General features: G+C 39.8%; 1 protein-coding gene across 3 annotated transcripts in view; it reads left to right on the top strand.

Annotated features, from left to right (window-relative positions):
• Nucleotides 1–27,576, top strand: part of ANTXR2 (ANTXR cell adhesion molecule 2) — a 164,533-nt gene that overhangs the window by 78,342 nt on the left and 58,615 nt on the right. For 2 of the 3 annotated variants that reach the window (XM_060779345.2, XM_060779348.2), the window contains 6 exons: nucleotides 7,951–8,029; nucleotides 9,022–9,117; nucleotides 16,404–16,451; nucleotides 18,713–18,808; nucleotides 22,273–22,443; nucleotides 24,359–24,439. In XM_060779345.2, the coding sequence (XP_060635328.2) occupies nucleotides 7,951–8,029; nucleotides 9,022–9,117; nucleotides 16,404–16,451; nucleotides 18,713–18,808; nucleotides 22,273–22,443; nucleotides 24,359–24,439 (571 nt within the window). The remainder of the gene's footprint in view (nucleotides 1–7,950; nucleotides 8,030–9,021; nucleotides 9,118–16,403; nucleotides 16,452–18,712; nucleotides 18,809–22,272; nucleotides 22,444–24,358; nucleotides 24,440–27,576) is intronic. The other variant, XM_060779346.2, reaches the window with a different exon arrangement.

The following is a 27,576-nucleotide window of genomic DNA, read 5'->3' as shown; positions in this document are numbered from 1 at the left end:
AGACTTCCAGCAGCAACTTTTCCTAAGTATAGAGTTTTCCTCTTCCTACTGCTATTTTTTGCAGAAGACATGTGAAAAATAGGCCTGAGCGGTTGAGTATCAGTTGTTGTGTGCCTTCAAATCATTTTTTATTTATGACAACTCTAAGGTGAATCAATCATGGGGTTTTCTTGGTGAGAGTTATTCAGAAGGTATTTGCTTTTGTTTTCCTTTGAGGCTGAGAGTCTCTTCCCAGGATTACCCACTGAGCTTCTATGGCAAAGCTGATTAATAGAAGCTATGATCCTGCAAAATGCTGGTTTGCAGGATCATAGCCCAATTCTCAAGGCACTACATCAGTGTTTCTCAAACTGTGCTCCTCCAGGTGTTTTGGACTTCAGCTCCCAGAAATCCCAGCCAGTTTACCAGCTGTTAGGAATTGTGGGAGCTGAGGTCCAAAACACCTGGAGGAGCACAGTTTGAGAAACTCTGCTTTACATCATTTTGGCTCTCTTTGAGAAACATACATTTTTCTTTTCTCAACACAGGAATGGAGAACCCTTTGCCTTTCAATGACCACATTCCTTCAGCATTAATCTGTTGATAAATGGACTGGCAAACAGGGCCACAGGCAGCTTTGGATACAATTTGCCCCCCTTATCCATAGGCTTCAAAAATATTTGTGGACCTCTCAAGAATCTCCATTTCAACATTACAGTCTTCTTTCAGGCCAAGTATTGTCAAAATATGAGGTTCACTATTATCCGAGCTTCAGGTATCCACAGGACATTTTGGAATGTATCCCCTGAAGAGAGGTTGCACTGTTACATCCAGATGCAGTGATGTGGGGCCATGCATTTTTCTCTCTTTATGCCACAAGACTCTTTCCATTCTCCAGTGGTTGCCATAGATCAGGAGTCCTCAAGCATTTTAAGCAGAGGACCGGTTCACAGTCCCCCGGACAGTTGTGGGGTTGGATTAGTGTAAGTACCTCTGCCATAGATGAAACCTTAGTTTGGGGACCCTTGCCATAGATGGAACAGCTATCCTCCTTGTCAGTGGACTGAACTAATCTCTTCAAAGGATTCTGGAATTTGATATAGACAAAGTTGTCCATTCCAGCCTTTGGAAACCAATAAAAAGAGGAGAATAGATGCAAAATTTCCTTTTCAAAACTAAACACTGTTGATCATCTCATTGAGTGCATGTGTTAATGTAAACAGAAAAAAGACTTTCACATGCTGGCTGCCTTATTGGTGAGATGATGAATCCACTGAAGAGTTTTAGTGCAAATTTTACAAAAGATTGTGAAGATCTTTGGCAAATTTGGGCATAGGATCCAGCAATTTGGAAGGCTTTATGCAATTCAGATTAAAAAGTAGACACAGATTTTCCTGTCCAGAAACATGGAACCTACCAGCTGCCACTAATCATGCAGTTTTTCCATATGTTCTTCCTTTTCTATGTATACATGTTCATGGTAAGAGTTTTTGTGATAAGGAAAAAGATGGTAAATGGAATACCTGGGAGGGTTCCCATTGGAAGAGAACTTTATTGAATAAGGGACTCTGAATGGCATTATATGGCTGGTATAGACCCATATAGTGAAGTAAAATGCAGTTCAAACTGAATTATTTGGCAGTGTAGATCCAGCCTGAGACTCCTGTGAAAACTCTGTAATCAATTACACAATGATGGGTTTCCCTGGATCTGCCTCTAAGATAGATATATCCATGAACATGTCAAGCTAGTGAACTTAGTAACTTTTTATAGACTAATAATTTCTATGGACCTGTTTTTGAGGTCAAACAGAAGTCTCAGTGGGTGGAAAGTCCCTTGCTCAATGATCAAATGGTAACTGATGAGTCAGTGCAATTGAGAAGTATCTTGCCAGCTCCATGCATTAGCTCATTTTAACATCCAAGCTAAACTTATGGCTAATGAATGTTTCATCACTTAATCTGTGCTTTTATGCATGTTCATGGCTGTTGACAAGATCAGATTGCCACACCCCCCCCCCCCAATATGACAGAGTACTATAAGTTTTTTGCTAAAGCAACTTAAAGTTTTGATTGCCACAAATCTGAAAACCCCCTTATAGTATTTTAAGCGACCCTTTTATGCAAATATGTGGGAATAAGTCCTATTAAATTGTGGGACTTGCTTCTGAGTAGACAGGCAGGGAAAATGCCCAATTATTTCCTTGCTCTTTTTATAAAAGTGCTGGCACCTCAGTTCCATAAGAACTTCTTTAGTCACCCTCACTTTAATAACTTTTTGAGCAGTTGCCAGTTTAATCTTCAGTGCGTAGAAATTGGAGGTAAATTATTTATTACTTCCAGCAAAATGTCTTTCATCGTTTTTATTTAATTTTTTCCCTATCTTTTTTTAATGGGTAATAAAATGGCAATCTTTTATTGGATGCTCATAAAGAAAGGCGCAAATGAATACTTTGCAAATAGGTTACAGTGGATTGAAATGTCAGCTGTATTTCATGAGATGGTGAAGCCCTTTTCAGTCCAAAGAAGAAGAGACAGGTAGGAGTGGGCTGGCTCTTTCTCTTGTACTTTTTATTTTTAAAAGACCACACCAGATACAAAGAAATATTTTTTTTTCTTGTGGGCAAGATTAATTGACAGTCAAAAGCAGTCCTTGCTCCTTTGAAATGAAGTTCACCATTGCCTAGTCTAGAAGAGGCGTAGGAAGAAGTTGGCCTTTCAGAAGTTGGACTGTTGCACCCATCAGTCTTAGGGCCTTTTCACACAGCCATATAACCCAGAATATCAAGGCACAAAATCTCACCACATCTGCTTTGAACTGGGTTGTCTGAGTCCACACTGCCTGTTCCTTGCAGATAATCTGGGATTTTATTCAGGTCTGTGGAAGTGGCTTTATTCAACATATCCAATGGTGCAGGGGATCCATAGATATTCAGAGTGACCAAAATGACAATAGTCTAGAGACCAATCCCCTTGAAACATGACTTAGGGCGCTTCCAGACAGCCCCTTTAACGCAAGAGTTCCTGCATTTAAAAGGGGGCTGTCCAGATAACGTCCCTGAGAAACATGAATTGATTCACCACAAACCAGGAAAATAGTGTCTTGTGGATGGTATAATGACTTCTTACTGGAGGTGTAATGGCTTTTTATGGATAGTACATAGGAAAGTGATTGGCACTAATAGTTACATTTTGGCAAGTGATCTCACTCTGTGGACTAAACAATCCAAATAATTTTTCAGATTTCAATTTCTTGGGCATCTTTCCCAGGTTTGAATAGTTGAATTGATGAAACCACTGCATTATCTGCTATGTGGTTTCATCCCAGGCTTTGAGGATTTGACAAATACAGATAAGGTCCCCTTCCCTTCCTTCTTGATCAGGTTAACTTATTTATATATTTTAAAAATATACTTTATCAAAGCTGTTTATCAATTAAATGTATATCTCACTTTCTACTATGCATAGTGCTAGAGATAGTGCTCAAGGCTAAAGAAGGATAAAATGCAAACTTATAAGAATACACTAAGGTAAATCAAGGATAACTCATGAAGGAGAATGAGAAATAGCACCAAGTGGTTAAAACCTTTCTAGCAAACAAGACAGCTGAACAACCCAAAGCCTGTCGGAATGTAACCTGAAATATGTCATAGATAGATATGTCCTAAGAAGATCAAAACAAATAAGAAGGTTGCTTGAGTTTCTCAACATGACATTTGCAGACATGATATGATTAGGTTGAGTCTTGAAATGTTTATCCTCAGGAAGATGATCTGGATGACTTGACTGGATAGCTTTTCGAACCCCTCTGTCAAATCCTCCATTTTATAATCCCTGCCTCAGTGTATCAAAAAAACAAGCGGATATGTTGAATGGTTCTCTTTTGGATTTTTTCTCTCTGTTTGGCTTGATGCGCTCAATGAGTTTGTTTCTTGCGATGTTTGTCAGACAGCCTGCCAGCTGAAGGTTGACAGAGAGATTCAAACTGGCAGCATCATGTCTGGGAAACTAGCAGAAGGAGAAGCTGGGAGACTTGGGGAAAATCTCTGGAGCTCAGAGAAGTTACTTTTTTTGGGCTACAACCCCCCCCCCCCAAATCCTCCAGGTAACATGGCCAGTGGCTGTGGGTTCTGAGCCTCTAGCCATAAGTGTGAATATGATTTAAGATTGTATTAGTTATAGTTATGGGTTCCATTACACCTCATTCTTCTTTGTTTAGATAGTCCTCAAAAATTGTCCAGTCCGTCTTTTTCATACCTTTTCCATTGTTCTGCTTTAACAAAAAAGTTAATTTGTCTATATCCTTTATTTCCATTATTTTATCAATCCATTGTATCTTTGGAGGAATTAATTCAAGTTTCCAAAATTTATCAAAAAAAATTCTAGCCACAGTTATGAAAAAAGTAAAAAGTTTGTCCAAATTAGGATCTTTAAATATTTCTGAATCAAACATCCCTAATGGATAAAATTCAGATTTCATGGAAAAGTCAATTCTCAATAATTTTTTACACACTTGATGCACCATTTTCCAATAACCTAATGTTCTTTCACAGGAACACTACATGTTATAATATGAACCCTCATGTATTTTACACTTCCAACATTTATTGTCCACAGTATTAATGTCATTCCTAATTTTTTTTGGTGTAATATACCAATGGTGTAGCATTTTTTAGCCAATTTTCCTTCAAATCTGAAGCATATGTGTATTTAAAACGTTTTGTCCAAATTAATTCCCATTCTCTTAATTTAATTGGTCTTCCAATATTTCTTGCCCAAATTATCATAGAACTTTTGATCTCCTCTTTTTCTGTTGCCCATCCAAGTAGCTGGTTATAAATCTTTGTTATTGCTCTCTTTTCCATTATTAGTATTTTGTCCCAAAATTCATCCTTATCCACAAAATGATTTTTTTTGTCCAAATTAAAAGATTCTTTTATTTGAAAATATTGAAACTACAACACATTTTTATATTGATATCTCTTCTTGTGTTTTTAGTTCAAACCCATCATCCCTCTTAATTAAAATATCTTTGTAAGTCAGCCATAGTAATTCCTCTCCTTTGCCATTATAACTGGGTGTTGTGGTTCATCTTAATATGGAGTGCTTAAAATTCAGAGTCAAGAATGGATAGATTTTCGTAATGAAACCTGGGACATAATCATATTCAACAATTACAACACGATGATTCCACTTTAACTACTGTATGCACATCCTAAGAAACCTTGGGATTTAGTGAGGCTGAATACTCTCCCTAACTTCAAATCCAGGATTCATGGGGATGGGACCATGTCAGTTAAAGCAGAATCATAGTACTATCATTGTACAGTGCGAAAGGATCCTTTTATTTAATTTCCCACTTATCCAGGTAAGCTATATGGTCATTCTTAAACCTATTCCAGTCTAATGTGATTCATGTGATTTATCTTAGGATAAAATTGGGACAACTTTCTATGGCACTATCTTGTGGTTCCAGAAAGAATAATGTGATGGTTAAAGAGACCAAAATGTTGAAATGTGTTATCTACTCCTTGTAACTCAAAGTTAAGTTCCAGTGAAAACCTGCTCAATCTCATGTGAAAGCTGGAGAGACTGGGAACGGCTGATCTATAATCTTGGCCATGTGTTTGAAGTTTCCCGAGGTTATTTGAAGAAAGAGGAAACACTTTACTATTTACGTTTCTCCGATTCCCGCCTGCTCTTTGCTGAAAACCTCAACCATCTATAATTAGGGTTTTTGGTGTTGCGTGCTATGTTGTCAGCATGGTAATTAGTGCATGTATTGCAAATCCTGACATCCTTCTGCAAAGGGGTGAATGCTTCACAGTTACATATAGTTCATCACTTCCTGGGAGCTCACATTTGGATTGAAGGCTTTTAAATGATAAAACATCTCTTTGAGACGGATGGCTGTAGCTTGATCAATTCCACCCACTGGCATGAAAAAGCCCCCATGTTGAAATGGGTCTGTCTCATGTCAACTGGCTATTTTTACAAACTTTATAGCTTCCTGACTGCAATGCTGTTTCAGTGGTTTGGTTTTTCTAATTATAGTTGCACCATTTGGCCAATCTGCCATTTATAAACTGTGCCACACACTCCACTCCTCAGCTCTTATTTGGCTGTGGGCAAAAAGGGCTGGGCAAAATAAATCTCTTTCAGATGCTCAGATGTGGCAGTATATCTTAGGCTATCCCTTTTTGCATGTGTTGTTGAGTGTGTACCACCATAATGTCCTTGAATGAAGTTGTGCACTGAGTAATTTCCAATTTACAACAATCCTTTGGTGAAGCAATTACTTGGTTTTCCTAGCAAGATTTGTTCAGAAGGGGTTTGCATTTCATAGAATCATAAAATCATAGAATCAGAGTTGGAAGAGACCTCATGGGCCATCCAGTCCAACCCCCTGCCAAGAAGCAGGAACATTGCATTCAAATCACCCCTGACAGATGGTCATCCAGTCTCTGTTTAAAAGCCTCCAAAGAAGGAGCCTCCACCACACTCCGGGGCAGAGAGTTCCACTGATGAACGGCTCTCACAGTCAGGAAGTTCTTCCTCATGTTCAGATGGCATCTCCTCTCTTGTAGTTTGAAGCCATTGTTTCTGCGTCCTAGTCTCCAGGTAAGCAGAAAACAAGCTTGCTCCTTCCTCCCTGTGGCTTCCTCTCACATATTTATACATGGCCATCATATCTCCTCTCAGCCTTCTCTTGAAGGCAGAAAAAGTGTTGCTCGGTTAAGGATTCATACCCTGTCCTCCAGAGTCATAGAGTGCATCTATACTGTAGAATTAATGCAGTTTGACACCACTTTAAATGCAGTGGCTCAGTGCTAGGAAATCATGCTATGAGAGTTGTAGTTTGGTGAGACACCAGCAGTATTTGGCAGAGAAGGCTGAAGATCCTAACATTGAGCCATGGCTTTTAAATTGGTGTCAACATGTACTAATACTACAATTGTTAGTTGTTGATTGATTCGTTCAGTCGCTTCCAACTTTTTGTGACCTCATGGAGCAGCTCACGCCAGAGCTCCCTGTCAGCCATGGACATCTCCAGCTCCCTCAAGGTCAAGCCAGTCACTTCAAGAATACCATCCATCCATCTTGCCCTTGGTCAGCCCCTCTACCCTTTTCCTTCCATTTTCCCCAGCATCATTATCTTCTCCAGGCATAGATACACACTAAGACGACAAAAGAAGAAATGTAGCTTGATGTACTACAGGGTACTTCAGAAAGATGGACCTGATTCAAAATCAGATCTATCGTTTTGAAGCACTCTGTAGGTGCCTCAAGCTCTACAGCTTGGTAAGGATTTCATTTATGGGCAACCATGAACCACCCATGAACGAAACCTTTACCACTTTAAAGGGTGGGTGTCAAATGATGACCACAAGACACCTCGCACAGTGCACAGACCCAATCATTCACAAGATGGCAATCTCACAACATAACAGCTAATTAATGAGCTATTCTCCATTTGCAGAGTTATTTTTGTTTAGATTTGTTTCTGGTTAGCAAAATTTGGAAACTCATTACATTGTAACTTTTTGTGTAGTTGTAACATGTTGCTATCATACTGCTTTGAAACTGAGTCCATCATTTTGAAACATTTTAATTTTTTAAAAATGTGCCGATTTTTCACCATGCAGGAAGTATTTCACTCCAAAATCATCCTCCCACTTGTAGTTTGGTGCAATCCTTTACATAGTACAAAGACAGCACTGTGTTGTCCAGTGGCTGAACAGAGGTTTGAAGCTTGGCTCTCCATGGATAATGAGAGCTACACCCTAACCATTACTGGCCACCCCACATTACTTGGCTGCAAGGCCTTCCACTTGAGCTGTTTAGCAAATCAACAACACCCACAAACTCTGGCTCCCTTGCTGTGTTCCTTGTTTTACTTTAACTGCATCTGGCTGGACAACTGTTACATTTTCTGCATTTGATTTTTCCCCTGGTTTCTTTTTTTTTTCAGAACACTCGACGTTTATGTCAGTCTCAATGATGGGCAGTCCCCTATCACCGGCTCCTTAACCATTACTGCAACAGAATGTGTAAGTACACGTTTGACAAGAGCCAAGGGATCTATGTTGCTTTTTTAAATGTACAGTCTAGAGATGGGAATGGCATGGAATAGTTTTTTTAATTAATTCTGACCCCTGGGCTATACATTTATTATTCTCGAACCCTTGCAACCTCATAGTATTCCAGTTTGCTTGGGGTTTTTTGGTCAGTTTTGGCCTGCCTCGCCAGCTACCACCAGCATGTTAGCAAAGCATAGACTATGATTTTGATCTTCAGATTAAAATCATAAAATGCTGGTTAAAGAAGTCACTCTAGGACAGGCATGAGCAAACTTGTGCCCTCTGGGTGTTTTGGACTTCAACTCCCACAATTCCTAACAGCCGGTTTAATGGCACTTCACTCCATGTGTCTGAGGAAGTGGGCTTAGGGTGGATTTACACTCTAGAATTCTTGACACCACTTTGCCTGGCATAGCTCAATACTTATGGAATCATGTGGGTTGTAGTTTCATAGGGCATTCAGTCCTCTCTGCCAAAGAGTTCTGGTTCCTGACCAAACTATAAATCCCAGGATTCCATAGCGTTCAATCATGGCAGTTAAAGTGGTCTCAAACAGCATGGATTTTTCAGGCTTCAGAAGCTCATACTGCCAATTTTGTTCTCTTAATTAGATTCTAAGGTGCCACAAAATATTGTTACATACAGATCTCCTTCTCTGGATGTTTTTGAAGAAAGGTTAGATGGTCATCTTTTGGGAGGGATTGGACTTGATGGCCCTTGTGGTCTCTTCCAACTCTATGATTCTAGGTGCACATTGTTAGGTTTTGAATAACATTTTTGCTGAAACATGCTGAACTGCTCTTCTTCTTATGGTGTAAGAATATGCTCCTATATTCTTGCATGTTATCTCTGCCTCTGCTACGAGAACTATTGTCCAGAGACTCCTCTGTATAGAGCAATTGCTAACATGATTTCTGTGAATGAGAAAGTAGTTGTGATCTTTCCCTCTTCCTTTCCCCTAGGCAAGTGGCATTATTGTCTTGATAGTAATCCTTGTATTGTTACTCTTGCTGGCACTCGGTCTCATGTGGTGGTTCTGGCCCTTGTGTTGCAAAGTGGTGAGTGACATGGACAGCTTTTTAATTTTAACATTTCTACATGGTGATTTTTTTTTATCATGTTAGCGAATTGAGAATACAGTTACAATGCATACAGAAACCACAGACAAAGTTAAAAGCTTGGCAGTGTACTAAATTTCCTTTGACTAGGATGGGCACTTTGAGTGCTTCTGGTAAGTAATGTGAGTCAAAAGGTTGTTAAAAGTTGCCACTCTGGGAATTGGGACTTCGATTTCCAGAAACCTTAGCAAGCTTGGATAATGGTACTGTATTCTGAGAGCTGAAGACCGAAACTCCTGGACTTCCAAAAGGTTGAGAACTATGATCTAGATAAAAGATTCTCAATCTTCACTTTCCAGATGGGTTTGGACTTCAAATCCCAAATACTCCAAGTGGCCAAGGATTTGGGGGAGTTGCAGTCCAACATGGATGTGTGAATCTAGGAATGGATCTGTGATCTCAATGAATGTCAATGGCATTGTAGACGTTTTTGTTGATGGGCATTACTTCTGCCCCAACATCCTTGGCAGAATGAGATTTCCCTTGTAAGAAGCCATATATTGTATTTTGAACCTCTGGAAAACATTTGGAGAGTCTCCTCTATATATCTCACCCATTGAGGTATCTTGATTTGTGTTCATCTGCATTACATGGCATTTCACTTGACTAAGACACAGAAGTAGACTTTGTTTTCTGTGCCTGCCTCCTTTCATTGTAATATAATTGTAATATAATATGTAGCTGCCTGATTCAAGAAGCCTACATACTCAAGCACAAGTCTGAGGGTTGTTTTAATCTGGACACTAGCCCTAGATTGTAGGGATGATGGGAACTGTAGGCTGGGATGACAGCATTGTGTTGGGGAAGTCTGCACTAGAGCTGTCTTGATATGCAGATATATGCAAATCAATATGTCACTTTGTAAATGAAAGCTGGTTGAAACAGATTAGATGTGCCTCAGTTTACTTTCACCAACTTCTTTTGGTGTTGGACTTAATTATGTCATTTTTGTATATGTGTGTGCAAATTAGCATTTGCAGCTCAGCATGCAACACATAAAGGAAAAAAACTTGCTAGAAAGGAATGATATAATAACACAAAGTCTTGAATGCAAAGATAAATTTCAAACAACATCAAATGAGTAAAACTGGGATTAAAAAAGGAAAAAGGGGGGATGTTTGAATATCTCCATTTTTTATTACACTGCTCTTTTGGATTAGATGGATTTTCATTTATTCATTAAATATCTCCATCTTGCCTTTGTTGTTGTACAGCAGCATTTCTCAACCTGGGGATAAGGACTCCTGGAAGGGGTCACAATGGGTTTCAGAGGGGTCGCTAAAGACCATCAGAAAACAGATATTTGTGATGGTCTTAGGAATCTCTTTTGGCAGAGAAGGCTGAAGATCTTTCCGCCTGTCCTTGTCTTCCTTTTTGGAAACAGACAGCGAATTCTCTCATCAAAAACCCTCCTTTGCTGTGATTGGATGGCCTCTCAGCCAAGAGGAGGGCTGTTTCTAAGACTCCAAGTGGGGAGGGAGAGCAGACGTGCTCGGCACATGGTAGCATGGTGCGCATATGCAGGCAAGGGAAAGCATGTGAGGCTGGAGGGAGGATCATGCCACCAAGTCCCTTCAAGGCATGAGGGTTCTGTGTGGGATGTTTGGCTCAATTCTGTTACTGGTGGAGTTCAGAATGGAACTAGAACTCCCAAACGTCATGGTCTATTTTCCCCAAACTCCACCATTGTTCACATTTGGGCATATTGAGTATTCATGCCAAGTTTGGACCAGATCTATCTTTGTTTGAGTCCGCAGTGCTCTCTGGATGTAAGTGAACTACAACTCCAAAACTCAAGGTCCATGCCCACCAAACACTACCAGTAATTTCTATTGGTCATGGGAGTTATGTGCCATGTTTGGATCAATTCCATCATTGGTGGAGCTCAGAATGCTCTTTGATTGTACATTAACTATACATCCAAGCAACTACAACCCCCAAATGACAAAATCAATCCTTCCCAACCCCACCAGTATTCAAATTTGAGCGTATCAGGTATTTGTGTCAAATTTGGTCCAGTGAGTGAAAATACATCCTGCATATCAAATATTTACAACAGTAGCAAAATTAGTTATGAAGAAGTAACAAAATAATGTTATGGTTGGGGGTAATCACAACATGAGGAACTGTTTTAAGGGTTCACGGCGTTAGAAAGGTTGAGAAACACTGCTGTAAAGAAATACCAAGGCAGGCAACAAGAAGATAATGCAGAATAGTACAACATTTGTGTGTTCTACTTTTTTCATCAGGACATAACCAGTATAGCCTGTAGTAAGATCCCTGTTTCTGAAGGGGATATGTTTCTGATTAGACTGCAATTACCAGAAACCATGGATATGACCAAATGCCATTAAATTACTTTATTTCTGGTCACAACATACCATAGAGTTGTTTTGGAGAACCTGGAGATTCCCAGAGATGTCCCTCAACATAACTCTCTGGTAGCTTTTGAATGAAGCATGCTATACGTTTACCAGGAGGACCCAGCAAATTCCTAGAGAAACTGGGCACGGGGAAGTGCCATGACAGATATTAATTTCATGCATGCAGAGTCTTGCTGTAATTCATGTTCATTCAGTAGGAAAGCTATTGCCTATTAGGCACATCTCCTCTTCCCAGATCTAATATTTGTATTATGGCCTCAATTCAATTGCTAATCCTAACTAAACCCTTACATAAATGTTGTTTTACCATTCATCAGTCGATTCAGTGGGTCTACTCTAGTTGTGACAAGCAGGAGATATTTTTCACCCAAAGTATTACAGAGATTATTTGTGTGAACACTCAGGAAATGTTATATGAAAGCCTTCATGGTTTTAGTTCATTCTCACAGAAGTGTGAAACAAACAAGCTTGCATTCCATTTGATTTGGTGAGGACGCTTCTTGTTATCCTATATTTGCAAAGCAGAAGCAAATAAAATATACTGTAGAAGAGGTTGGGAAAGTTACTTTTGGACTAAATCCTTTAGCCACTCTTATGGGACTTGTAGTCCAAAAGGGAACTTTTCCAAGATTTGCGTTGAACAACAATAACAACATTAAAGTTAAAGGGGTAATATTGCCCCTCACCATTCAGCCGTCCTTTCTGGCAGCAACCAGTTGGCATCTAGTATGTCAAATGAATTGGGCATGCTGTTTAATTGTTGGCAGGAGCCAGTTGGTGGATTTTTTTTTAACTTGATCTGCAGTCCATACACACCACCAGGTTGTTGGTTTTTCATTTCTCTACTCTCTCTCTCTCTCTTTTTAAAAAGAGTTCGCTGTTGACAGTTCTTTCGCTCTTCCCCAAACGTTCGAACATGTGACGGCATCAAGCTGGCTGTAGGCTCTGGTGCTGACATTTCTTAATGCCCACCTCGTTCAAACATTTGATAAGTGTTAATGAGCAGATCAAAGGGACTGTTGCCTGAAGCAACTTGTTTTCTGGGTTTTTTTGGAAATTAAATTCAAGATACATATATATACATTTGAAAAATGAAGGAGGAAAAAAAATCGGCTGTCTTCCAAAATCAAAGCTTCAGGTTGCTGCTTTTTTTTTAAAAAAAATAAATTTTTTGACAAGCAGCCCATTGCTGAAATGAGGATAATGAAGCCAGACTAAATAAAATTGGAGAAAACTCAAAGTCTGCATATGGTAAACAAAATGGAGATTTAGTCTCCTGAGCTCTTGGGACAGTATTTAAGAAATCTGAATTAAACAGAAATGCTGGCTGCCTTGCAATATTATGTCTTTTAACATCTGCAAGTTTTCAGGCTGCTGAAGTTGCAGATACTCTTTTTCTCTCTCTTCCTCCACCACTCCTGAAATAAAGGGGTTTATTCTTATGTTTCTATTCATCTTCAAATAATAATAATAATAATAATAATAATAATAATAATAATAATAATTTTATTTTTGTATCCCGCCTCCATCTCCTCGAAGGGACTTGGGGCGGCTTACATATGGCACAATGTGCCTGGAACAATGCAAAAAATAATAAACATACAATACAATAAAAGATAAAGCCACAAGCATATAAAACAATTATTTAAACTTAAAACAGCACTCAATAATCTATAGTGAGAATTGTCATAAAACATGGACAATCCACAATAACACTGTAATTCATTGATTCTAAAATGCACTTCCTCCATATAAACATCTCAGAAACAGGGTCTTAGAATCACAGGCTGTACACACACACGTACACACACATGTACGTTCCACATTGACATACATAAATGCATACATACATATATGGCTTTTTTCCCACGTTGACATCTATATAAATAAAAATGTAATGTTCGTTTGTGGTATTCACAGAACTCAAAAATAACTGGACGTATTGACACCAAATTTGGACACAAGACACCTAACAATCCAATGTATGTCCTTCACTCAAAAAATTGATTTTGTCATTTGGGAGTTGTAGTTGCTGGGATTTATAGTTCACCTACAATCAAAGAGCATTCTGAACCCCACCAATGATGGAATTGAACCAAGCTTGGCACTCCCATGACCAACAGAAAATACTGGAAGGGTTTGATAGGCAGTGTCCTTTGGTTTTGGAGTCGTAGTTCACCTATATCCAGAGATCACTGTGGACTCAAACAATGATGGATCTGGACCAAAGGCTACACAAATACTCAATATGCCCAAATGTGAACACTGGTGGAATTTGGGGATAATAGAATCATGACATTTGGGAGTTGTAGTTGCTGGGATTTATAGTTCACCTACAATCAAAGAGCATTCTGAAGCCCACCAATGATATAATTGGGGCAAGCTTCCCACACAGAACCCCTATGACCAATAGAAAATACTTAAGGCCATCCAGTCCAACTCCCTTTACCAGGGCAAGAAAACGTAATCAAATACTGTTTACCCACAAGCAGAAAAAAATACATATATTAGAAACCAACACTTTCTCATTGCTTTATTTTCCAGATCACTAGACTGAGCCACAGCAATGCGTGGCAGGGGACGGCTAGCACATAAATACATACGTACATACATACATACATACTAGGCCTGGGCGGTTTCGTTCGTTAATTTTGTAATTCGTTAAATATTCGTTAATTTTAGCAATTACAAAACGATTACAAAACTTATTTTTAAACCCGGAAGTGTTTTTAAATATCGAAACAGCATGCGCCAAATATTTTTGTATTTCCGTCCATTTCGGAAATACGTAAGATGGCTACTGGCTAGATGCTTGCTGGGAGCTCCGGGAGCCAATCAAGTAAGCCGTTGCGGAACACTTTATTTTGCCAGGGGCGCCGAGAGTGAGGGAAGCTATCAGAGGCCAGAGGGACCCTGCTGCTGGTGGTATCGTCGAAGCCTGCTGCTCCTCCTCCTCCCATCCTCCTCCTTCTCCGCCTCCAGCAGCAGCAGCAGCAGCAGGGTCCCTCTTCCTCCCCGCCCCCACCGAGCGGCGCAGCCTGCTGCTCTTGCCCTGGCTGCTCTTGCCCCGCCCCTGTGGATGGCCCTTCCACTGCCGGCGCGCCCTGTCACTCCAGGCTTGACAGGGAGCCAGGGGCGGGGACAGCTCAGCTGGCCACCACCCCGCCAGTCTCCCTGGTCATGGGGCCTTCCGTTCCTCCCCCCCCCCCAATCCTCCGACCCTTTCTCTTCCTCCTCCTCCTCCTCAGGCCGCGCCGCTCGGAGATGCCAAGGGCGAGGGGGGAGGAAGAGGAGGAGGAGCGGCAGGCCCGGTTATCAGGGAGACTGGTGGGGTGGTGGCCAGCTGAGCTGTCCCTGCCCCCGGCTCCATCTCAAGCTTGGAGTGACTGGGCAGCGGCGGCAGGAAGGGGCATCCATGGGGGCGGGGCAAGAGCAGCCGGGGGCGACCTCTCCCGCCGACCTCCTCCTCACTCCACTCCCAGCCACTCACTCACCGTGAGTATATGGCAGTGCAGAGGGAGGTTTAGGGCAATCTGCACTGCACAACTACATGATCCAGAATACGAATGGCAGGGGGATGTACAAAAACAAAAAAAAACCCCAGAGTTGATTGGATTATCACAGGGCCCTTCCAGGCAGAACTGATATCCCAGGATCTGATCCCAGGTGTTCAGTTTATCCCAGATTAAAAATTAAAAATTAAATTTAAAAAATATTGAAAAAATATTGAAAAAAAGGGCACCATCTTTACAAAATGTTTTGTAAATATTAACGAAATTTCGTAAATACCGAACTTTTTTAAGGGAAAATTTTGTTATTATTTTACATATCGAAACAAAAAAAAACCCCAAATACAAATCGATTTTAGAAACAAATTTTTCCGTTGTTACCCAGGCCTAATACATACATATATGGTTTTTTTCAGCAGTCTGAAAACTTTTCTATATGGTACTGAAATTAGTGTGCATCTTAGAATCAATAAAATACAGTATTATTATTGGAAGATTTGTATTTCTAATATGCCTGCTTGGGTGTGAGATACACCCACTATTGCCACTTGTCATAAATACAGATTCTAGTCCCCACCAGAGTATATCAACTCATACATTGTTGAATGGGAAGAAAAACAATAATGACAACAGTTTTGATTTACATAGTTTTGGATTGAGTTAGAAAATATCAAAATAGTGAAAATCATTAATCAAAATAAAGAAGGCAGTCATGAAATCAGAAGAAGACAAAGAACTGGAAAGGCAGCTATGAAGAAACTGGATAAGATAGTCATGTATAAGGATACACCACTGAATACAAAGTCAGGATTGTTTATACCATTTCTGATATCTAGGTATAGTTGTGAAAGCTGACAAATGAGGAAGGTCATAGGAAAAGAGTTCTTTAGATACCTGGACTACCAAAAGGCAAATAAATGTGCCTAGAGCATGTCTATGATTCTATGAAATGTGTCCTAGAGCAAATAAAGTTGGAGCTTTTTCTAGATGTCAGGAGCACTACACTGAGGCTATTGTACTTTAGACACATCATGAGAAAACATACCTTACGATAGTTGACCATTTTCTTACTAAACCGCCATATAAAATCCAGATTATTTGCTTTGAACTGGATTATATGGCAGTGTAGAAGGGGCCTAAGTTGTTTTTATTTGTTAAGACACACTTTCTTGTCAAGGATGACAGAATTTATGAGAATCCTTTATATCCCTATGCAATTGGTTGATTCTTTCATGAAGCTTGTAGGAGGAAATCTGTACTATATGTTGTGTTTTTTGACTCTGAAAAATGTTGGTTGTCAATTCCTTACCCCTGATCTGTCTTTCCTCAATAGGTCATTAAAGATCCTCCTCCTCCACCACCACCATCAGCTCCAGTAGAGGTTTGTTCATCTTGTGAAACTATAGAAGATGTTACATAGGGCCCATTCACACTTCAGAATTGTAGTGCTATCACTCCGCTTTAACTTCCATGGCGTTGTCCTATGAAATTGGCAATTTATGGAGGGGCATTTAGATCTCTCTGCCAGAGAGCTCTAATGCTTCACCATACTACTAGTAACAGTATCTTGTAGAATGGAACCATAATTATCAAAGTGGATTAATAAATCTATAATTATCTGGACAAATCTCTTCATATTATAGCCAGTGACTCAGAGATGCATATAGGTTAGGGGCAGAGTTATCTACTCCAGTGCCTTGATGTTATCAATGCCATACTATTTTCCTGCTATGTCCAGTTATGAAGATTGGGAGAAAGGCTGAAAGGGATGGCAATGTCCAATTATTTGTTTTTACTGGATTAACATATACTTCAATTCAGGGATGCCATTGTTCATGTCAGTTCCACGTTGATAGTGATGTGCATTTCTAATGAGAATCTACTGTATTGTAGTATGCATCAACAAACCATTCTCAGATATGGATTGCTATCATCCCCACTTCTATCATCCCCAGCCAATTTCATCACTGACTTGAATAATGAGAGTAGTAGTAGTTACATACGTCTGGAACAGGCACAGCTGGGGGAATCTTCTTTACTGTATTGGGTTATTTTGAAGGTTATCTGGGACTTTGGTATATACAGAATACGGTAGTTTTCCTTTGCCCAAGGAAGATTATTATGGAATAGTTCAATTCTCATTTGCCAATGGAGATGATAGAAGTGGCTGACTTCTAGAGGTCTGATATTATTTGGGTTCTCTCAGAAATTTCTATAATCATATTTCTTGGGTATGCAAACACATGGCAATAAATGCAGCTGGGAGTGGGTACAACATTGCTGTATATATGGCATCCTCTATTAGACAGTTTGGTTTTTCAGAACTGTGCAAGTAAAGTGGCTGTGTTGATCAGACAGGAATTGGATTGTAATAGACACTTCAAAACACATTCCTCAGCAAATTGATTTTCCTTGCACATAACTAAATATCTGGCTTTATGTGTTTGGTGGATGAAGGTGGCAGTAGGAAGGGATGGAAAATTACTTTCTAATTCAAAGAATATCTTATTCACTCCCTCCCAACTATCACTCCAGAAGCAGAGATTTACACGTGGATCCATCTGATCATAACAAATATATTTCATATCTATTTTCTTTAAGTGATTTAAATAATAATAATAATAATAATAATAATAATAATAATAGTTTATTGTGAAATGGCACGGGTTACTCATGCACAGACCATGTTCTTTTTGGTGCCCTGAAACTTAAAGGACTATGATAGCCTTCTTCAAACTGACATCTTCCAGATGTGTTGGTCTGTAGCACTCATTGGATGCATGTAGTCTAGCACCATCTGTGTAGGGTTGCATCCTTATTCCCTTTTGGAAGCTATCAAGCCCTAGGAGAACTTGCTTGGCTGTTTACTGGTGGGAAGATGAGAAAGCAGTTCTGATCATAAAGTAGCTACTGGATTCAGCTCATTGAGAAAGGAGGAGAAATGAGTATACAGCATACAGTAATCCCTCCACATGTGTTGTTTTGACTTTTGTGGATTTGAATAAAATGATCTCTCTAGGACGGGCATGGGCAAACCTTGGCCCTCCAGGTGTTTTGGACTTCAACTCCCACAACTGAAGAGTTGCAGTCCAAAATGCCTTGAGGGCCAAAGTTTGCCCATGTCTGCTCTAGAATTATCTAGGTTCTCCAGTGTGACTCCATGAGCAACTTTCCCTAGTCCTGCTGGAGGACCTAGGAATTCACAAAAGAACACCTCTAGGACTCTCAAAGTCTTGCAATATTATTTTTGTTCAGCTTCCAGTGGAAGTTAATCATAGTCATGCTGGAAGATTTAGAAATTCCTATAGAAATGTTTTTTCCCAGGAAAAGAGCAGCAATTTCTCTATTCATTGTTTTTTAAAAAACTTTCATGGTGGCCCTGTTCCTCTAACACTAGCAGATGTGGAGGGCTGACTACAATATCCTTTGCCATGATAATGAAAACAATGCTCAATTTCTATAATTTGACAGCATGTGTAAAAACAATGCCCCATGTTTTATTCCATAACCTCCCCTTTAAAGAACAAAAGTTAGTTCCAAGTAACTTGGCTCTTGATATCTAATGTGTGAGTTGTTTGATTCTCTTTATAAAAAATTCACCACCACCCATAAACAAACAACCTGTGTTGGATTCTTGCCCAGGAAGAAGAAGAAGATCCTTTGCCTAATAAGAAGTGGCCAACAGTGGATGCTTCTTATTATGGTGGACGAGGAGTTGGAGGAATTAAGAGGATGGAGGTTAGTATTGTCGAGTGAGTCTCCTACAACTGAGTGTTTCAGTTTGAGGTTTAATACCAGAGCTTAGAAAATTGCTTTTTCCAATATTCCAATTCAAAAAGTAACTGTCACAAGCTCTTTCTAAACTATAAGACTAATGCATTGGTTTCATATTTACATATTGCACTACATCAGTGCAATATTGCTTATTAAGAGGATAAGCCACCATAACTGAAATTTTGCTCCACTCATGCAATATATAGGAAGATGCTTTTGGGTTTGATCATAATACTGAATTCTGCAAATAATTTTGAACTGTATTTCTGCACACAATTATGTGTAACCTCATTTTTGGCACCACAAAAGTCTTGAGATGGAAGTGCAGATGTTATGGCCTGACTAGCATTATGACTGTCATGTCTTTGTGAAGGATTGTAAAGTCAGCCACTGTTATTTTTCTTATAACGAGAGACAGGAAACCTCATCTTCACAAAGGGTTTTTGAACTTCAGCTCTCCTAACACTTTATTGGTTATGCTGCCCAAGTCTTTTAAAGCTAGATCCAAAATGCCTGGGTCCATCCCACTGATAACATAAATATGTTTATTATATATATTACGATTTTATTAGTAGAATGGTAGGACACAAAAATACTATTTTCTTAATTGTTGGTGCTTGCCACCACAAATGGAGTATTGCTTTTATGTCCTACCTGCTGATTTAATAGGCGTGTTTAACTGGCCATGGCTGGAAACAGATTCATGGACTTTGCTGAGTTCCACCATCTGTTTTCTTGGGATGCAAAGTTTTATACGTGGACAGTAGTAATTGAGGTCCATGTTCATTTTCTGTAATTGTAACCTTTTTCTGGGGATTTAAGTGTTTTTTTGATGATGTTTTAAACTGTTCTGTGATTATGTTTTAAGAATACCTATGTTTTGAGCTAATCTTTTGCTCCTGGAGACAGACAGAAATTTTGAGTGATCCTCTTCAGAGTTTCCATATTTTTGAGTGTGTGCAGGACTTTGAGAAATCTGGTCAAAACCAGGGGTTGTTGCTCTTGTGTGCTTTCACATCATTTTCAATTTACAGTGACCCCAAGGAATTGAATCTTGGTCCCCAGAGTCTCAGTCCAATGCACAAACCCTTTCACCACTCTTGCTCTCAAAACCAAGATTGCATGTGCAAACTGGGGTTGGGACCACATGTGGCTTATGGCTGCCATTCCTTTGCCCTTTGATATGTACTCTTGGTTCAAAATGTATTATACACTTGCTTTAACATCACTGAGGTCAGTTCTCTTTAAATTTGATAAAAACTTGAGCAATGGCTTCGATGCTAATATGGCTTTTCTTTCAATGAATTTCAATATCAATTCCTAAAATTACTAGAATGACCTACTTCCCTATGATTTCAGCCTTCTCTGATTTTTTTCTTTCTATCTATAGAACAGTTGCAGGCACTTCCCTATAGAATAGAGACAAACTGATTTAATCAGTTCCATTTCATCTGCACTCTGAGGGGAAAAGAGAAGTTTGGTTCAACAACTGAAAGAGAGAGGAGGACAAGGCTTTTAATTACATTTTTTAAAATGTCCTGTTGGGAAAAATTACAGTGTAACATGAATATTCTCATTGTGACTCAGCCAAATATTCTTACAAGGCTGACATTTATAGTAAGTGTTTTGCTTCTTTTGCAGCTGGTGTAGTGTTGGGGTTAAAAGCATGTTCTGGATAAGAGTTCCTTGTTGAAATATAATGGTCATAAGCCACGGTCTCTCAGTTTCTGCCTCCTCCTATTTGTATGTGCAAATGGGGAGGGGTGACCCATGACCACAGATGACCCTGTTATGCACTCGTTACCATAAGATGTGGCCACAAAATGGCCAATCTCACGTCTCATGGAGGCATTTTACTCCATTTATTCCCATGGATACTACTTGCTTATAGAATTCATGTGGTTGCCATAGCCGGCAGTTCGAAAGCACGCAAACACATATACATTCTACTTGAGGTCTGCAGAAAACTGTTTCTCAAGTTTCTAAAGTTCACAAATATCCTGTTCCTTCTTGTTTAAGGATATGGTCCTGGATTAAAGTATATATCCATAAATAAAAAGGCAAAGGGAAAATAAATTGGACCAATGGAGTAATCATAAAGATGGCAATTGGCCACTTCAGATAAAACAAAATTCACAGAAGAATCTTTGTGGTGGAAGTCACTGAAATCTGATATAGCTAGAACTGTGGAATTTCTTTTTGTAAGGGTGGCACAATCTCAAATTAAACCTGTTGAACGTGAGTCTTATATTTGCAGAGTCTCCACCACCAGATCTCATTGGATTTACTAGCTCCTGTACACTGAGGGATAGCATGGCAACTCATGCATTTACTACTTTGGTATGAACTTGCCATTGAATTTGTCAGTGAAACAATCTATATGGAGACTCTAGGTTTGCCACCACTTTTTAACAAAAGAAGCTCTTAGTAATCATTGGGTTGTTATTATTATGTCAGGAGCAACCTGAGAAACTGCAAGTCGCTTCTAGTGTGAGAGAACTGGTCGCCTGCAGAGACATTGCCCAGGGGATGTCCAGATGTGTTACCATCCTGTGGGAGGCTTCTCTCATGTCCCCACATGGGAAGCCGGAGCTGACAGATGGGAGCTCACCCCGTCTGGCGGATTCAAACCACCAACCTTCAGGTCAGCAGTTTAGCTGGCACAAAGGTTTAACCCATTTCACCACTGCAGCTTGTCATAAATAGTCCAAGAAATCTTAATCATTGGTGATATTTTCCAAAATTTAGTGATCTCCCTAAGTTAACACATTCTGGCACCTCCAATTTTCAAACACAGAATTTTAGGAAAGTGGTTTTCTACTGTTTCATAGAAGTTTGGTTGAAGATAAAATGATAACAACATTCCTCAAGGTGAGCCTATCACAATGCTTACAAACCGCAGCTAGAGCCAACCGTTTTATTTAACTGAATAGATAAAGCCGAAGCTCTATATGCATCTACCTGGGAATATGTCTGATTGGAATGGACATCTGAATAGACATGCATCGGCTGGTGCAGTAATTTTATAATGTTGTAAGGAATTGTACTTGACCCAGACAAATCAGCTGATTTATAGTATTAACACAATGTGACACTTTTCAAATAAATAGCCCTGTTAGTCACTTTCAGCATAAAAAAGAAAGGCAAGTGGGGAGGGATCTAGCAGTACTACAAAGAGTAACTTTGTGAGAATAGTGAACAAGTGTTTGTAAACGTAGATTCATCTCATTAGGTGCACTTTAAAAAGTTTATACTTAAACGTAGCAGTTGGTCTCAGATTTGATCCTATATCCTTCCTTTACCTTTATAGATAGATAGATAGATAGATAGATAGATAGATAGATAGACAGATAGGTGTGACAAGTGAATTGAGCACCTGGTATCCAAAGATACAAACCCTCTTTGATCTCAAATCTTGCTTACTTTAGGTTCGCTGGGGTGATAAAGGATCGACTGAAGAAGGGGCTCGGCTAGAGAAAGCCAAAAATGCTGTGGTAACAGTGCCTGAAGAGACAGAAGAGCCATTTCAACCTAGACCACCGAAACCAAAGCCTACCTCACCTCCACCTCCTCAGGAGAAGTGGTATACACCAATTAAGGTACTTTATCTAGTCTTTTGTCATTGAATCACTGCTTGATGCTGGTTTACATGTTAATTGGATAGTGTTTCTACTCCAGGTTTTAGACCAGTGGTTCTTAACTTGTGGGCCTCCAGATATTTTGGCCTTCAACTGCCATAAATCCTAACAGTTGGTAAACTGGCTGGGATTTCTGGGAGTTGTAGGCCGAAACCCCTGGGGACCCACAGGTTGGGAACCACTGTTTTAGACCTAACTCTAATGGAACTATCCAATAGGCTGGACCTTAAATCCATGACATTTGGAGTGATAATTGGAAAATGTATTCCATGACTCGCTGACATTAAAGCCACAAGCCACCACTGGGTTAAAGACTATGTTGGCTTTCTGGGTTTTACGCAGAAAACCTAAGTTGATCTTAAAATAGCTGAAGAACCAGTCGCATCTATATACATTGAAAGCTACCAGGAGAAATAGCATGGAATGGAGGCAAGATGACTGAAATCCCTATCAATTCTGAATATAGCACTTCAGAAATGGAAATCTTTTGTATGTTTAATTGTATTCAGTGATCTCACCTCTGTTTGATAACAACTCTGTGAGGCTGGCTGATAGTACTTGTTCTTCTTTAGCACAGTCCTCAACCTCCTTATACACAAAAATAATGTTCTTCATTATCACAAGCAAAAACAAATAATTCCTGGAGTATTTCCTTACTGGATGAGAAGATGAAGATTTCTATATACTTTTCAATTGATGTTTGTACTTGGAAAATACTTGTCATGGAATCATAGTTGGAAAAGACTACAAAGGTCATCCAGTTCAAACTTTCACTGTGCAGAAATACACAGGGATTTTTTTAAATGGCAGAAATACATTTTATATACAGAAAACTTGCTTTCTGTGCAGAATTTGGCATGGTTTTTCTGTGCACAAATACAACACATGGGCTTTTTCTGTGCAGAAAACATATTTTCTTCTCTTTCTGTGGAGAAACCAAGAGTTTTTTCATGCTGAAAACATATATGTGTTCTAAGCAGAAAATATGAAATTGCTTTTCCTATTCAGAAAACATTGCTATATAAACACATATTTATTTATTTACTTAATTTCTACCCCGCCTTTCTCAACTTGGGAGGGGACTCAAGGTGGCTTACAAATCCAGCAAAAATTCAATGTTGCACATGTAAATAATAAAGTAATTTTCATAAAATATAAACAATATAAGCATGTAAGTAATTAAAAAACATAACAATCTATCAAACAGATTTAAATCACATATACAATGCTGAGTCATGATCTCATGTCCAAATTGTTTTCCAAAAACCATAATCCATTATTCTTGCTGTTGAAGTCTCATTCTGTAGTTTCCTTTTCACCAAACGCCTATGTATGTCTGCACAGAGGTTTCCTTAGCACCAGGAGATCCCTATTGTGGATGACAAATGAATATCCTTGCCATTCCTTGACAAAAGCCTGAAGACACTTGGACCTAACTCCTATTGTTGGTCCCAGATAGTAAAGCTTCTTGAATCAGTAGGACATACCTAGTGAAAAATTGATTGAAAAGGCCTGCTATAGTTGGAACTAATTGGTAGGACTGAGGCCATATTTAATCTTTTGCAGTTTGTGTTTCTGTGTGTCTTTGCAAAAAACCCTTGTCAACTTAAAATAGTAAAAGACCAGAACTTGGAATTTCCCACTCATTTAACACATTGTTAAGAACCATTTATTTAATCACACATCGCTGGCTCAATGTGTTCCCATTAAGCAAAATTTATGCCTAATAGCATCCCGTTTAAGGAGCGCTCATTGTCCTACAGTGTCATTTGGCTGAAGATAATCCCCAAGATATGGCCAAGGACGGTTAATGGTGTTGAGAACTGCTGCCGTATATGCCAGCTAATCAAAAGTCTTTTGGGTCTCCTTTGAATAGGGTCGACTCGATGCACTGTGGGCTTTGCTGAGGCGGCAGTATGACCGAGTGTCTTTGATGCGACCGCAGCAAGGAGATGAGGTTTGTGGAGAGGGGTATTTGATAAGTTTAAGAATGAATTCTCATGATCCATAAGTCTGCATACGGTACATAGAATGTTCATTTGGTGCACACATGAACAGTAAACTTTCATGAGATGTTTTAATGTATTGACTACAACGTGAAGATTCTTTCAGTGGCTCAAGTGATCACCATGAAGGCAGTGGAAGATCCTATGAGATGCCGATGGGATGCATGCTATATATGGTCATGTGTAAGTCAACCTCATGTCAAGGGTTGGATGCCTCATTGAATCATAGAATCATAGAGTTGAAAGAGACGTCATGCGCCATCCAGTCCAACCCCCTGCCAAGAAGCAGGAACATTGCATTCAAAGCACCCTGACAGATGGCCATCCAGCCTATGTTTAAAAGCTTCCAAAGAAGGAGCCTCCACCACACTCCAAAGCAGAGAGTTCCACTGCTGAAGAGCTCTCACCATTAGGAAGTTCTAACTAATGTTAAGGTGGAATTTCATTTCCTGTAGTTTGAAGCCATTGTTCCATGTCCTAGTCTCCTGGGCTGCAGAAAACAAGCCTCCTCCCTCCTCCCTATGACTTCCCCTCACATCTTGATACATGGCTATCATTGCACAAATAGAAATGACGTGTGTTTCAATAAGCCTTCTGATTATGTCACATATAAATCCTCAAAAAGATCCCAGTCAAATTGCCACATTTCTCCTATCCTTTCTTTCCTTCTTTTGAAGGAAAGTGACATCTGTGATGATCTATGTTTTGACTGGGTATCTGCATAGGCTACCATGGTATATGTTTCATTACTTTGTCAGTGTGGTACTGAGAAGTAGGGATGAGAGAAACCTCTTCCTACACAGTCAAATGTGCATATTCACCTGGGGAATTAATTCCAAACTTGCTGTAGTTTTCTACTCCCACCTTCTAACAGCAGTTCCTTGTACTACACACCCCAAATCACTTTTATAACACACTCTTCAACAACAACAACAACAACAAAACTTTATTTATATACCGCTCTATCTCCCTGAGGGGACTCAGAGCGGTTTCCAAGTAACATCATCAATACATACAGAGTAAACAACATAAACATAAAATTAACAAAACAATATAAGCATAAAAAATCACAATAGCACATATATATTTAAAATAATCCTGCTTGTTCAAGGCAATTTCCAGAGGGCCCAGGAAATTAAGTGCAATGCTATAGCAGGCAACAACAATAATAGGTATAGTCTATGACTGTTCATTTCCAGGGCCTAATAGGAGGAAGTGACCTGGATAAGTGATAGAAAAATATATGACCATATTCAACAATATCTGGGGTTGAGCTAGAACTAGTTGTTCTCAAAGGCTTGTTTAAACCACCAGGTCTTCAAGCTCTTACAAGAGGAGGGGAAGGATGGGGCCTTATTTTCTTTGGAAGGGTGTTCCAGAGGTGGGGGGCCACCACCGAGAAGGCCCTCTCTCTCCCCACCAACCATGCTTGTGATGGTGGTGGGAGCGAGAGGAGGGCCTCCCTGGAAGAACTTAAAGTTCATGCCAGTTCATAGAGGGAGATGCGATCACAAAGATCGGTGGGGCCTGAACTGTTTAGGGCTTTATAAGTCATAACCTGCACCTTGAATTTGGCTTGGCAACTTGTTGGCAGACAGTGAAGCTGTTTTAAAAGGGGCCTTGTATGCTCCTTAAAGTTTGCTCCAGTAAGGAGCCTGGCTGACACCCATTGTACCAATTGGAGCTTCCGGGCCATCTTCAAGGGCAGCCCCACGTAGAGCTCATTGCAATAATCCAAACTGGATGTAACCAAGGTATGGACCACACTGGCCAAGTCAGATTTCATGAGGTACTGTCACAGCTGGTGCACAAGTTTGAATTTTGCAAATGCCTTCCTGGCCACTGCTGACACCTGAGCTTCAAGTGACAGCATTGAGTCCAGAAGGACCCCCAAGCTACGTACTTATGCCCTCAGGGGGAGTGTAACCCTATTGAGCACAGGTTGCTACCAATACCCCGGTCAGCCCCACGATTGACCAGGAGGACCTCTGTCTTGTCTGGATTAAGCTCCAACCTGTTAGCCCTCATCCAGTCCATCACAGCAGTTAGATTCCTTCTCCTTCTTACTCCCTGATAGTTCTTATGAAATGCTTGCCATTTTGAACAGTCGCCTGTATGCATGTTCTTGCAAGTATGAATCAGGCTTTGTTAGTCTTGTTCACTCTGGAGAACACTTGTGTTGGTCTCAAAGTGGATATGCTGTTCAGCACTGAAAGCCTGCGTGATGTTCAGGTCAAGATTAATAAGAGAGCTGTGGAAATCCCATTAAATAGAGAACCTTAACAAAGAAACATATTATATTGGCATGTCAATAATATAAATGGGATCTTTAATGCTTAGAAAGAATATATTTTGTCATATTTGGATAAATGAAACTGTGGATACTGGTCTTGTAGATATGGGGGTTGTACTTTACATATTGTTGAAGACTGGCTCAATGATTTTCCTGTTGACTGATGTGTTCTCATGTTTGAGACTACTCGTAGTATTGTTCTGTCTAAGAATAGAGCATGTTTTACACCCTGAAGGAAAATCTACTCATTTCATCAAAGCTCTAGAACCTTGTTTGTATGAGTCAAATAAACAATACACACATGTTATCATTCTATATAGCCAGTACACCAAAATGGTTTCTAAGTTTACAGGTAATTGACATGTTCTAAAGAGTTCACACTTGAATCAGATATTATTAATCAAACGACTGAGGCTGAAGCAAAAGGAGAAACAACTCCTTCTTCCTCTTTTTCCTTTTGCACTACTTTTCTGATAATCACCGGATACTAATGGCAAGGCTGGCCCAGTTTGAGGACCTCCTGCTGTTGACTGGAGAAGCTTTGATTGTGGATGGATCCCCTTGGAGCCATCAATTTTTCAGCTGGCAATCAGCAAGGTGAGGGAGGCTTGTCCAGGTGTGAGCGAGCAGGTTGTCCCAGACATCTGTTCCGAGCAGAGGCCTAGCTCCCCACCAGCCTGCAGCGAGGCTTCTGGATTGTCAGCAGATGTAGTTAAGGATGGAAGAACAGTGTTTTTGGTCTCACATTTGCTGCCTGAGGCAGGGCTGAAACACGAAAGGTAGAAAGGGGGTGGA

This window comes from Anolis sagrei, chromosome 5 (assembly GCF_037176765.1).
Source record: "Anolis sagrei isolate rAnoSag1 chromosome 5, rAnoSag1.mat, whole genome shotgun sequence".
Lineage (NCBI taxonomy): Eukaryota > Metazoa > Chordata > Lepidosauria > Squamata > Dactyloidae > Anolis > Anolis sagrei.
Note: the sequence above shows the minus strand (reverse complement) of the source record. Positions and strands in the feature narration are given on the sequence as shown.